Source organism: Carassius auratus, chromosome 31 (assembly GCF_003368295.1).
Source record: "Carassius auratus strain Wakin chromosome 31, ASM336829v1, whole genome shotgun sequence".
In the NCBI taxonomy this organism is placed as follows: Eukaryota; Metazoa; Chordata; class Actinopteri; order Cypriniformes; family Cyprinidae; genus Carassius; species Carassius auratus.
In genome coordinates, this window is record NC_039273.1 from 2,227,994 (window position 1) to 2,243,276 (window position 15,283).

General features: G+C 34.0%; 1 protein-coding gene across 1 annotated transcript in view; it reads right to left on the reverse strand.

Moving 5' to 3' along the window:
- Nucleotides 1–12,193: 12,193 nt before the first annotated feature.
- snta1 (syntrophin, alpha 1) overlaps nucleotides 12,194–15,283 on the reverse strand; it is a 30,639-nt gene continuing 27,549 nt past the window's right edge. The window contains exons 7-8 of the mRNA XM_026212957.1: nucleotides 14,361–14,548; nucleotides 12,194–13,465 (exon numbers count right to left, since the gene is read on the reverse strand). Coding sequence (XP_026068742.1) covers nucleotides 13,373–13,465; nucleotides 14,361–14,548 — 281 coding nt within the window. The 3' untranslated portion in view covers nucleotides 12,194–13,372. The remainder of the gene's footprint in view (nucleotides 13,466–14,360; nucleotides 14,549–15,283) is intronic.

A 15,283-nucleotide genomic window follows, 5' to 3' on the forward strand; every position in this document is an offset into this window, starting at 1 on the left:
GTGCTGTTTTAGATGTAGTTAAGCATGGATAATGTTGTTTCTTTGATGCTGAGCTCTGAGTTCATAATGAAAGTTTCTATTTGAGAACCACACCTTGTGCAGGTCTTACAGACAATAAAAGCAGCGGTGATATTTCTTGCATCATTAAGTTCACACCTTTGTGTTGTTCAGGCCTAAAAAAGAAATCACATGCCTGTTTGGTTTTCACACTTGTCATATTTTGACATGCTCATCATCTGCTTATTTCAGTTTCAGGTGTGAGGACTGCTGCGTGACAAAAACAAGATGCTAACATGTTTTGATTTGTTAAAGCCAAACGTTTGTTTGTTGCATATTAACGTACAACTATTAAAATAATCTATAAAATGCAATAAATGCTAAAGTAGCTGTCAATGATGCACAACATATTTAAATACATTTAATATGCACCAGTTAAAATGTAAATAAATAAATAAAAAATTACTTAAATAAAACAATTTTTCATATTGGCGCCAAACCGGCGAATTTTCTGAACTCGAAAATAACAGAAAAACAGAAAAAGTTCGGTAATCCCACGTGCCACAAATACACGAAACGTTTCACAGCAAAAAAATAATAAAAAAATAAAAATAGCTTAGCATACAGAAAGTATCAAAATGAGGTTAAACGGCTGTCAAAAAACTGCTTTGTTAGCTCATCTGTGAAGTGAAAAATGCTAATTGAACATGACAGTTGTTTTAACCTTTATCCAGCGCTGCCATACCTTCGACATGTCCAATAGCACGTGAAGCTGGGGTTTTTCCACCTCGACGGGTTATTAGCATGAAGCTAGAGCTGATCGACGGTGAAGTACACAAGTTTAACTCGTTAGCAAACCTGACAGATTTCAGAGCAACTCTTAAAGGTCACTATGGCTTTTGAACAACCACCAGTTGAGTTTCAATCTGACACATAAATGCTAAATATGCCGTTGAAAAACCAAGACCACCTTTAGCTAGTCACATTTGCTTTTTTCGGAGTTCAGACAAAAGTTTGATTGCTTTTTAGTTTGTGTTTCATAAGATCAGCTGTGGTTTAATACTTGCGTTTGTAATACTTATAGCTGGTCTCATATCACGTTGTGGTATCTCTCTTTGAGGCCGAGTGGCTTCGTCTGAGAACTAGAAAAAAGAGGAAGCTGATTTCTGATGCGTTGCACAGTTATCACTCTCTATCTTTATAATTACAGTACAATTAAGTCCTTTTCGAGTTTTTCCCACAGTAATCATCCAAACATGTGGCTTCGTTTTGTGCACAACATTCAGACATTTGCTCCATTATGCCGCATTGTTCCAGAGGACAAAAACAATGCATGCATTAGCATCACAATTTGCCTCTTTATTAGGGCTCTATTTGGCCTCGCTCGTACCTTATCTTCAAAGAAGAAATGAAAGTAAAGAATGAAAATAATAAAGTCTAAAGGATGCTCGACTGCTGTTCAAAGTGGCATTTGTATGCATGCATGCATCTTAAGAGAAACAGTGAGTTTAGGTATCAAATACAGTACAGTATTTTTTTTAGTGCATGGTGTTTCCAAAACAGAATTGTAATCTGTGTACAAATAATACATTTACATACATGACAGATATTGCCATCTGAAATAAAAACATAAATGAAACCTATAAAAACTGGAACTATTTTGTATGTTAACATATATTTAGCCCATACAAATATATATATTTGGGTGATGTATATGCATAACCATACGTTTGTCAATACATGTTGATATTATATTATTAAATATAAAAGATAGACATGCATTTAAAAAATGTATCACAAAAACATATACAGGTTTTTCATGTATGTTGTTTTAATAAGATTGCATATTTAAATTACACATATATTGTTGACTTTATTCATTTTGATTCATAATGCATTTTATACAACTTTAACTTAACTAAAAAAGTGCATTAGTAGATGCATAAATTAACATTAACATGGATTAATTATTGCCATAAAAGTAATGTACACAGTAATATATATATATATATATATATATATATATATATATTTTTTTTTTTTAACATTTCTTAACAATTTTTTTAGAAATTGTCCAGACAACAAGAAAATGAAAGTTAATTGGCCCTCAATTAAGATGAAAGTTGAATGAACTAGTATAAATGTTGTTTCATTTAAAAAAATACAAAAAAAAAATGCATGTTTTGATGTTTGCATTACATCAGAATTTTTTTTTAAGCCAGCAGGGTAACAACGTTTTTTGTTTGTTTTTTTTTTAAGTTGACTCAAGAAATATTTTTTTTACAGTGATCAAATGTTAAATAGAAAAGACTGCACAACTCAAAATGATTATGTTTGCTGTGGTCATAAATAGACAAGAAAAACAACAGGCTGCAGTTCAACGGTTCATCAGCGTTTCCTCAGCTAAACATCATTCAGTATTCTCCAACAAGCCTGCTTTCGTATTTGCAAGTATATCTCCAAAAAGCCAGTTCCATCGTATCAAGCTACCGTTTTATGATGCACAAATCCCATTCCCTAAAACAGCACCATTGCTCCTTATCGGAGGTTGAGGAGATATCAGGAGCAATCGTGTATTTCATCAGTCTCAGCCGAGCTCGGTTTTATTATCACGGAAGATGAGAAGCTTGCTGCGGGGTTGTCGGTGGGGGGGGGGGGGGGGGGGGGGGGGGGGGGGGTCTGTGTGTTTATACGTGCTGATGATTCGCTCAACACACTCCTGCTGCACACATCACAGATCTGCTTGTTTGTGAGAGCAGAAGAGAGTCTTAACAAGAACTCAGATTAGCTCTGCAAAGGGCACGTGGGCTATTTAGCAACGCCCTAACAACCACCCAGTGAAACCTAGCAACCTCTTTTAAACCTTTGTAGAAATGCCCTAGTAACTGTCCTCAATGCCCTAGCAACCTCCTAGCAACCGGAACACCTTAGAAACGTTGTAGAAATCTCCTAGCCACCACCCACAGCTCCCTAGCAACCACTTAGCAACCGGAACACCTTAGAAACGTTGTAGAAATCTCCTAGCCACCACTCACAGCTCCCTAGCAACCACTTAGCAACTGGAACACCTTAGAAACTTTGTAGAAATCTCCTAGCAACTGCCTGCAGCGCCCTAGCAACCTCCTAGCAACCGGAAAACCTTAGAAACGTTGTAGAAATCTCCTAGCAACCGCGACAGCACCCTAGCAACCTCCTAGCAACCGGAACACCTTAGAAACGTTGTAGAAATCTCCCAGTCACCACCCGCAGCGCCCTAGCAACCTCCTAGCAACTGGAACACCATAAAAACATTGTAGAAATCTCCTAGCAACCGCCCACAGCGCCCAAGCAAACCTCCTAGTAACTGGAAAACCTTAGAAACTTTGTAGAAATCTCCTAGCAACCGCCCGCAGCGCCCTAGCAACTGGAAAACCTTAGAAACTTTGTAGAAATCTCCTAGCAACCGCCCACAGCGCCATAGCAACCTCCTAGCAACTGGAAAACCTTAGAAACTTTGTAGAAATCTCCTAGCAACCCCCTACAACATCCTAGCAACCACTTAGCAACTAGAAACTTTGTAGAAATCTCCTAGCAACCACCCGCAGCGCAGTAGCAACCTCCTAGCAACTGGAACACCTTAGAAACATTATTGAAATCTCCTAGCAACCACCTACAGCATCCTAGCAACCACTTAGCAACTAGAAACTTTGTAGAAATGTCCTAGCAACCACACGCAGCACCCTAGCAACCTCCTAGCAACTGGAACACCTTAGAAACTTTGTAGAAATCTCCTAGCAACCGCCCGCAGCGCCCTAGCAACCTCTTAGCAACTGGAACACCTTAGAAATCTTGTAGAAATCTCCTGGCAACCGCCCACAGAGCCCTAGCAACCTCCTAGCAACTGAAACACCTTAGAAACGTTGTAGAAATCTCATAGCAACCGCCCACATCGTCCTAGCAACTTCTTAGCAACTGGAACACCTTAGAAACTTTGTAGAAATCTCCTAGCAGCCGCCCACAGTGCCCTAGCAACCTCCTAGCAACTGCTAAAATCTTTATAGAAATGCTTATCAACCAGACACAGCACTCAAGCAACCATTTAGCAACTAGAACACCTTAGAAACTGTACAGAAATGCCCTAACAACCACCCATGGCATGCCAGCAACCAAAGAGCAACTACAACTTCTTAGAAACGTTGTTGAAACTTTCCCTACCAACTGCCCACAGCATCAGATTGGTCCAGCATCACATTTTTTTTTTCTTCACAAAAATGTAAAAACATAGTTCCTGTTAAAAGTCTGTTAATCTGCATTTCATGGTAAACCTTCATGTGGTTGCCGAACTGTCTACTATATGATGCCTTGTGTAAAGGTTAGTTTCATTTCTAGAGAACAGAGAGATACACTGAGCGCTCGGACCGTCCATCACCGCTGTATGTGTGGAGGAAGAATACACTTTTCCACAACCACTATGACATTTACAAGAGAAAGAGGGTCTATTTTAAAGAGAAAAAGTGGGAGAGACATTCAGAAATGTATAGTGTCTGGTGAGAAATGAGGGGGGGGGGGTTCCCCAGGTGAGAGTGAGTGAGTAAGAGCGAGAGAGATAGAGAATATGATGGTGTGATAGAGAAGCTGTGGTTTCATAACGCTGGAGATCTGCAGGTCATGCATGACTCTGTCAAAGGGGACTTATGTCTCACATTTTTATCATATCATTTAAAGACATTTGATGTTTCCTACACCAAAAACAGTCATAATTTAGTTTCGTCACTGGTGTTTTTTCTCTTCAACACCTCTTAGACTTATACGTAAACGCCCTGTTTTCTTTGCAGGCTTTGCAGGTTTGTTCAATATACTGCGGTTTGAACCGCTCCATCCTTTAATAACAGCCTCTCAGTAAAACATAAAAAACAATCTGCATCTAAATACGCTGCTTAAATTGTTCACTTTGCAGTGCCAAAAATTCCCCTTAATTGTTTATATTTTTTGGGTGTTTGGAAATAATAATATGCTTCATCATCACTCTGCAATGAGACATTTTTGCTGCATGCCGGCTAATACTTTGTGTTCACTTTGACGTTAAAATGTACATGTCATGAGCTCTTTGAATAATTGCTTGGTAAAAGCAGTCGGGGCCTGAATGACTTATTCAAAAGCACATTAACAAAACCAGCAAGTTAGTGAAAGTGTTTACAAAGGACTCCTAATGAAGTCTTAATTATGTTTAATCACGTCGCCTCTACCTCATTGTTGTTTTGATACGGAATAGTGACTGAACAGAATATGCAAATGTTTAGCGAGCTAATGGTTGACATGCAGCTGCGAACGCAGTCGATTCTTAACTCATTCCGCATGATGACCTTTTAAGTGGAGCAAAAAGAGCGAAAGTGACAATACTGATGAATAATGGATGATTAAAAAGGCTTTCGAAAAGCTTAACAGTGGAATTAAATTTACTGTAATAACAGATTTGCATGGAGCCCGTCATTCTGCTAATATTTAAAGTGGAAGTTTAAATTTAGCTTTATGGCATGGCATTAAGAGATATGATAAAATGCATTGTATGCATAATGCACAGACTTTAACATCCTGCTGTACTCGAGGAGAACAGCTTTTCATTGTATAATTCAAGGTCAGCTGCAACTCAGTTTTATTCCTCAATTTCAGAAACATCAAAACCTAAACATGCAATTTGCACACAAGTGTGTTATACAATGGTTTAACAAATTATAAATAGATAATTGATCCCAAATTTAACACTTAAACTGCAGAAGAAATTTTTTTTTACTCAGTATTGTCTTGTTTTTCAGTACATATATATATATATATATATATAAAATAGATGCAAAATGACTTAAGATATTAAGTTGTTTTCTAAAATTAATAAATATAACTCAAAATACATGAATAACAATAAAAACTATTAACTATTATATTTTTATAAAATATTTTTTGTTAATATATAAAATATTATATTATAAATGTAAATATATTTATACATAAATATATTTATAAATAAATATATATACATATTATATTATAATATTATATTTTTAGCATTATAGTTATAATATAATGTTAAAATAAATGTTTTTTTTTATTATTAAAAATCTCAAACAAAATGAAACAAGTTTAAATTTAAAACAAGAAAAAAATCTGTCAATGGGGTCATTAAATAAATTTAAGAAAATAACTAGATTTATTATTTTTTTTAACCCATTTGCAGATTTTAGTTCGTGTTTTAAGCATAAATTCACTAAGTTGTGACAATTTTGCCTGAAAAACACTTCATATCTCATGTAATTTTACTTCTCAAGTAAGTGCATCTTGATTTAAGAATATGGTAACACTTTAGAATAGTGGTCCATTAGTTAATTCATTAATTAACATGAACAAACAATGATCAATACATTTATTAATGTATTTATTCATCTTTGTTAATATTAGTTAATGACAAAACAGTTATTGATTGTTAGTTCATGCTAATTCACAGTGCATTAACTAATGCTAACAAGCACAACTTTAGATTTTAATAATGCATTAGTAAATGTTGAAATTAATATCAGCTAAGATTAATAAATGCAGAAGGATAGTTCTTGCTTAGATCATGTTAACTAAAGTAGTTAACTAACATGAACTAATGGACCATTATTCTAAAGTGTTACCAAGATATTTTACTGAAAAGCAAGACAAAACACTGAGGAAGAACATCAGTTTTTGCAGTTTACGGCGTTCGAGTTATTAATTTCAAGCAGTAAAATGATGATGCATGGCTTAGTGAACACTATTTTCTAAAGAAAAAGTAAGTAACTCTTCTTTCTGTCCTTCAGCGTTTCATTGCATTTATTTTCATTTGTCCGTGTCTCTAAACGAGTGTTATTGAATTATTCATCTCCCCCAGAGCTATGACTATCTCCGTCCTCAGTGAGAGTCGTACTCGACGTCCTGCCGCTGCCAAGACAACAGCAACGTGTTTAAAACCAAACAGGCCATTAATGAGGAACGAGTGGCGTTCTGCAGTATTTTAAGAGCGTTTGAAAAGCTTTCAGTGGTCTTGGACGAGGAGCATCAGTGTGGGAGGCCGAAGTCACTCCTCCGTCTGTTCTCGAGTGTTTCTCAACTCAGAGGTCAAATGGAGTTGATTTAGGTGATGGATATTAAACCTCTCTTGCCGATGGGGTCATTAAGAGTCAAAAATATTGAACAATACACTATAGGCTAGTCCTTAAAGGTGAAGTGTGCTATTTTTAATTCTGACATCAAATTATGTTTGTAAAGCATGTCGTTTCCGAAATGTAAAACAGATTATGCATCAAGACAAAAAATAAAAGAGCTCTAAGGAAAGTAATAAAAATGGACAAGATTGATTTGATTTTAACGATTTTGACCAATTTGCTCAGACTTTGTCAAAAAAAAATTTGATCCTAAATATCAATATAGACTCGTAATCCAAAAAATTCTGCATAATAAAATCCTGGAGAATCATGATGGCGAATTTCGACAAACTTATAATTTTTGGCGTTACATGTAGATTTAATGGTGCTTCTGTCACAGAAATGACACACTTCTCCTTTAACAAACAGGAATGAATCTCTGTTCACCGCTACACCTTACAGAACCATAACCAAAACCAAACATTAATATCAAATATAAACATATATCGAACACATTCCTCTTAGCTGACTCTCAAAGTTGTACAAACGTTGATCCAGTAACGTTGATAGAATGTTCACTTAAAGTCATCTGGTCTTTAATAGTGTTCTTAAAACTTAAGCACAAAAATGTTATTCATACCTTGTCCAGGGAGTTTTTTGAAACATTTGGTTGTACATTCATCTAATGTTTTTCAAATGTTACAATTGTTTCAAGGAACATTTAAAAGTAACGTTCTTGCATGCAATGACACAATGGCATGTTAAATGAATGTTCTTATAACTCCCGGAAAAAAAGCAACACTGCACACAAATAGCTGCTGGTAGCCATTGACTTCCATAGTAGAAAAAAAACACTATTGAAGTCAATGGCTGCCAGCAGCTATTTGGTTCCCGACATATTTCAAGATAACTTTTCATTTGTTCATCAAAAGAAAGAAACTCATACAGGTTTGCGAATATTCATTTTTGGGTGCACTGTCCCTTTAAGGGAACATTAACCACCAACCTTACAATAAAAATCAGCCCTATTGTATTTCACTGGAATATATAGTTGACCAATGATACTGGTGCGTACGAAACACTAAAAATTTTTTATTATTCACTCCAAATGAAGATTTCCAGCAATCAGCAGCTGTACTCTACACAACCCTGCAGCATTATAACACTTAGAGACACTATAGTGTGATTTCACATGGAAATGATCTGTATCTAAAAGGCAGGAACATAAAGACAAAGGTGGGATGTAAATAAGGGGGTCAGACACACGATGAAAAGAAGAAAGTCACTGTTAGATTGCAATCAAGGTTTATGCACAGCACTCATCACAGAAAAGAAACAAGTGTACTTCTCTGCACACTCAAACTCCGGTCTGTTGAAACTGAAAGGGTTAAATTAGCATATGCTTCTCATAAACTTAAACATAAGCTTGCGTTCTGCAAGTGAACGTCGCTTGATTGTTCCATCCCAAAGAAGCACAAAGTCACTTTTACGGACTTTTAAATTAAATGTTCCCTGGTGGAATGACCTTCCCAACTCAATCCCAGCAGCTGAGTCCTTAGCCATCTTCAGGAATCGGCTTAAAACACATCTCTTCCATCTTTATTTGACCCTCTAACTTTAACACTCACTATTCTAATTATGCAATTGTATATGTGTGTGTGTGTGTGTGTGTGTGTGTGTGTAAAGACCTCTAACTAGCTTGCTCTATTCTTTTATTTTTTATTCTATCCGTTTTCTTTTTATTTATTATATTAGTTAAAAGCCCATGCTACGTGTACTGTGTTAACCTAACTGAGACTTGTTATAGCACTTATATATCATTGCTCTTTTTGTTGTTTTTGATTGCTTCCACTGTCTTCATCTGTAAGTCGTTTTGGATAAAAGCGTCTGCTAAATGAATAAATGTAAATTTAATAAACAATCGTTACTGTGTGTATAGCTTCTTCTTACAGAAGAAGAGAAACATACTCTCTCTGCATTGAAGTTAGAAATGCATTAATATTCCATGCGATTTTATTGTTCTTCTTTGCTTTTTTTCAATATTCTCATCATATAATAACTGCTCAGAGTGCAGATATGAGCAGCACATGCAGTCATGAATGCACAGGCCCAGGATGACGTGTATGGGTGTTTATCTGCTCATCACACACTGTGTGTGTTTACAGTGTGAACTTGCTGCCATCTAGTGCACTGCACTGCACACTACAGTCTTGTCCATTATACATATGCATAAACTAAGGGGTGCACATAATTTTTTCAGCCTGGTTCTCATAAGAGAACCTGGAGATTTGGTTTGGTGCTCACACTGCATATAGCGTGACCCATTAAATGCAACAATAAAAAATTAATTAATAATAGTTCTAATATTATTACTCTTTATTTATTTACTTAAATATAAACTAAATATTAGTTTGTAATAATATTATTAAAAATAAAAAGCAGTCCTAGTATTAAATACAAATGCATTTATTTTATAGTAAATAAAATAAAAAAAATAAAATGCTAATATTTAGCACTACTTTGTTTGTTTGTTTGCCTCTTTAAGAAGAATCGCTTTATGTAATCCCCAATTTTAAATCGCGTTGGAAAATGCGTCAAAAAAAAAACAAAAAAACAAAACAAAAGCGTTTTCATCATATTCAAACTTAAAATCAGCAGGCTTTTATTTTGGCGGGTTGCCGGCAAGTAAGTATACGCGCTTCCGGGTTTAGCGCTGCTGAATGAAGAGAGTCAGTGGATGAATGTCACAGTTTTGTATTGTGCTTTGAAACGGTAGGTATAGCCTGGATTTATGCTTTCAGGTTGAAAATAAAACGTATATAGTACAGTTTGTTATCTAAAATGTAATTATGCATTAACTGTAAAATAGGGCGCATTGTACTGTATAATTTAAAGGATTTTTTCTGTACTTATTTTTAACAGGTGTTTCACCTGTATTGCATTAAGAGTCAACGGAAATGTCCATAAAATTAGGGGAAATTGTCCCGTGTATTAAGCTATACACACACACACACACACACATATTCACGAAACTGAATAACAACAACAGCCTGGCAAATTACAAGCAAACCAGCATACAAATCTTCCCTTTTCCCTTCCTAAATAACCAAATTCAAGAGAAAACAGAGAAGCACCACAATAATGTATTCAAAAACACAAAGCCACACAACAATCAGTTTTAGCACAACCCACAGTGCACTTCCTCCATGCAGCAAATATTCTCCTCCTGAATAATTGATGTTGACTGCATGTTGGAGTCACTAAATTAAGTGCTGTGTGGTGTTTCAGTGGTTCTGACATCAAAAGAGCCGTTTTACAGATGCTCACAAGGCTTTTCACATTATAACTGCTTCCAAAATCTCAGATGCTCTGTTTACAGTGTTCTCAACACAACACTATAGCTAGTTACAGAAATGGTAGCCACAAAATAAAAATAGAGATTCATAATGCATATTTCACAATTGTATCATTTATTGTGATTTTAAAGTAGCAGTTGCAGCTATTAGTAATTACATTAAAAAACAAAAAATCTCTAAAACACTGAATTAATTTGTGTTCAACCTCTTTATGCCCTTTAAAAATAAAGGTCTTTTTAAAATTAAATAATAATATTATTATTAATAACAAAATATAAAGGCTATGTTTACTGATTTGCACTCTCATTATCCCAGAATCTCTTTTTTGTTATATATATATATATATATATATATATATATATATATATATAATGTTTTCACAATCTCCCTTTTAAAAATCATGATTTGATATTTCAGACAGTAACTTCTGAATTAATTAAACTATTTGCTCTGAAAAGCCCAGAATCTATTTTTTGTTTTTATTATTATAATTTATTTAAAAATAATATAATAAAAATAATATATATATATTTTTTTCCTTTTTTTTTTCTAAAACATTTTATGCATTTTCTGAGAAAACAGTCTGAATTCTCCCTTAAAGAAAAAAAAAAGACTTTTCATGCAGTAACTTTTTCAAATGAAGTTAAAAATAGCTTTGTGTGTGTGTGTGTGTGTGTGTGTGTGTGTGTTCATGCACTAAAAGCATGATAAGAGAGAAGCTTTGTCTCGCAGCGAGAAAACAACAACAGCAGTCATCATGACACACACAGATGATGTCTGTACGGACTCATTTGTTTCCTAAACACAGATCTAAAACACAGTTACCTAGCTGTGTTTGTGCAGTGAACATGTTCTCTCAGAGTCAGCCGATGGACTGTGTTTGTGCGTGTTTTATTGGGCTTTCCATCAGTGTTTTTGAGTGAAACCCGTTCCCCGGCCTCTCGTCCCCAGGAAATGACCCCATAAAACTCCAAGTCAACAGTTAGATTTATTGCAATTTTATATACAAACGACACTAAAAGGCACTCTTTTGTTTAAATAAGTATATGATTTTCCATCCGATAGCTAACATAGTTTGAACACAGTTTAGTTTGAATTATAATATATTAGAATTTAGTAGAGTTTAAAAAGGCCACGTGAAGGATATTCTCCAGCTGTTTAAAAGCAGAAAACACTTGCATATGTAGATGGAGCAGAGGGAAACGTGAAAACAGGAAGACGTCTGTGAGGAATACAGCTGAGCGTCCATCTTTACTCACACAAATCAGTCAGAAGGAGGTAAAAAAACAAGATGATATTGCATAAAAGCGGCTGTGTTTATAGTGCAATACTAGCATACTGCACACTGTCTGCTGTTTTAAACACAGTATGCATTGTGCAGCATTAGACGCTGTAACAATGCAATGAATTGTTAATGCAAGCATGCATAAAAATGTCAATTTTAGTCAAACAAATGATGATTAAAGAAGGTGCATTCAAAATCGGTGCATTTATCTGAATAGGGAAGATCAAGTGCATTGCATTGTGGGATAGATTATTCAGAGTAGCGTGATCTTGTTTAAAATAATTATTAAAAATTAAATCAATACTGAAAAGTATCAAGTTTCTAGATTTAACCATTATAATTTAATTTAATTTAATTTTTTTTAATATATATATATATATATATATATATATATATATATATATATATATATATATATATATATATATATACTTTTTTTTTCATTAAATTGACTTTTAATGGAGTATTTTTAGCAACGTAAGCGTCAAAACTGGCGAATCTAGTATGCAGTATGTTAGTATAGTATTGTAAACACAGCCTGAGAGTTATGCTCATTATGGCCACTAGAGGTCAGTATAACACAGTGAACACAGACTGAATTACAAGAGGCTTTCAGCTCAAACTCCTTTCAGTAAACGTTTGTCCAAATCTAAATCTGAGTCTCAGTTGAGAGTTTTATTTTTTGTAGTTTTGGCTTGTAAAAGAAAAAGATAAACCAAACCGTATTTCCCTTACAGTATCCACTTATGATAATCATAAAGTACTGGGTTTTGAAAGGGTCGATTCTCTCTCTTCACACAAGCATAGATTCATAGTAGATATTCTGGAAGATGACGAGTCTTAAAAGGTTATATTTAAAGTCAGAAGACAGTCAAATCAGGATAAAACATTATTTCTCAGCATAGAAAGATGAATTTAGAGAATTTATATCTGGAACGCTCTCTCAGCTGCCAAACGTTAAAGCCCTTGTCATGATCAGCACACCTGCGTTTTTCAGGCTCTGTTCCAAAACCTCGTGAGCTGCCTTCTTAGAAAACACTTTTAAGGCATCATCATAGGAAGCCTGTCAGGAAAGTATGCTTTGTGTTACAAGCAATCCCAGAATGCACTGCAACAAGCTTGGGGGGGCTCCATATAAGATGCTGATGAGTCAAGATAAATTATTATAAAGTTTCAAGATTACCGATTTGACTATAATAATTAAATGTATTATTTTTATATGCATTAATTTTATTTAAATTTATAATTTTTTAAATTATTTTTTATTTAAATGTATTTTATTGCAATGGACTATTTTATATATATTTGTACGCTTATTGCAGCATTAGACACGAGCGTCTCAAACCAGTTCAGACTAGATGCTCCCTTAGTAGACAGCTGCCTGCGTAGGTTCTGGAACAGAGCTGATGCTGCTCTTTAAGCGTATGATTATGTGATTATGTTTTAGCTGAGATGCAAACCACTAAAATGATAAGGAATAAAAGCAAATCATCACTGAATGGCTGTGGGTTTGGGAAGAAGTCTGTGATGGGAGGTTTGGCTTGATGTCCAGTGGTCCAGCGTTTGTCTCGTGGAGGCGGGGTTTCCAAGCACCGTCGTCATGCCAACAGCCCTAGCCGCTTGACCTTGGCCGACAGGAAAGAGTGAATGATGAAGACGATGGTTTTTGGGCAGGAGTGAAGGTCCAGTTGCTGAAATAAAAAAATTAAAAAATTGCATCAATATCTCAAATGTTTCTCTTAAATACCACTGAGATTAGAAAGAGAGAATATTTAGTTAATTTTAAAGCTTAAAAAAAAAACATAAATTAATTAATGCAAACTATTAAAAAAAGGAAAAAACCTGATATAAGTTTGAAATATATGTAAAATGTAAAATACAAAAAAAAAAAAAAAAAAGTTAATTTAAAAAATCTACTAAAATTGACAAAAGCACATAACAAAATTAATAAAAATTAAAGTAAAATTAAAACAAAAATTGTAAAAATATAACAATATTTTTTTATCAGTATACATGCATGCAACAAACCTTTGAATTTTTTTTTTATTATTTTTTTTTTTATTGTTTTTATAGGTTTTCAAACCTAAACTAAATGTAAATTAGGAAATAAATGACAAAATTATATTTTTAAAGAATGGAAAAACTGATATGTTTGAGTTGGGCCCGATTCAAACCTTGGGGGAAGAAAAAAAAAAAAAAAAAAAAAAAACATTTCAGTTACATTTTTCATTTTCCGTTCAGGGGAAGAAAAATTTATTAACAGCTTGAATATTTTTTATTTATTTTTTTACAAGGGGGCAGGAATTAAACGCTTCTTTCTGCTAACTGTTCATAGCAACTACATTTGATATTTTTCTTATCAAACAACCACATTAATGAATGTCTCGACATACTTTGTAAATTCTATGCTTTGATTCAGCTGGGCATCTTACTATACCCTGCTCACCCAGTAAGCTTGTTTTTATTAATTAATTTATTCATTTTAAATAAACAATTTCAAACATGGATACAAAAAGGAAAGCATAATGCATTGAAATGGGTGTATAGCATTTTAAAAGCATATAAAAGCATGAAAATGTCTCTTACAATCTCTGCTTCTGGGCCTCCGAAGTCGAGGAAGATCATGCGGACGCCGTCGTCGGAGGACATGCGCAGACGCTCGAAGGGCTCCTGGAGAAGGACGTTCCTCCGGACGCCGGACTCCTCCGTGAACAGAGAGAAGCCTTTGTCTATGTGAACGCTCAACATACACGACTTCCCGTTCCAGCTGCACGCTGCAGGAAACAGCAGGAACACCGTCAACTACAACTAGAACCAATACACTGTTCTTATTAGATTAGAATCACTTAAACTCAATAATTAGTACTGATATAGGTTTAAGTTGACTGGAAATAAATAAATAACCTAAACTGAATGAAAAATAAACTTATCTTAAATGACAATTGCATAGAAAAATATACTAAAAATTACTAGGAAAATTACTACTAAAATGAAAATGAAAATATGAAAAAGCTAATTCAAAATTTATATCACTTTAGATATTTTATTTCAATGACTTTGTTTAGTATGGAATCCTTTGTTAAAATTCCCTGTAGTTTCCCATATATATATATATATATATAGCATTAAAGTAAATAAAAAAGTAAACATAAATAAATAAAATAACTAAAATAAATTAAACTTAAATATATATACATATAAACAAACAAATAAATAAATAATAATTACAAAAGCAAATAATTACTAAATTGCTAAGAAATACTAAGAAAATTATTACTAAACTGAGAAATGACATTTTATTTCAATAAGTTTGCATAATATTTTTTAACATTCCCTGATATTTTCAAGTTTTCAATGATCATAGTAAATAATACACACACACACACACACACACACACACACACACACACACACACACACACATATATATATATATATATATATATATATATATATATATATATATATATATAACTAAAATAAATTAAACCTTAAAAATAAATATATAA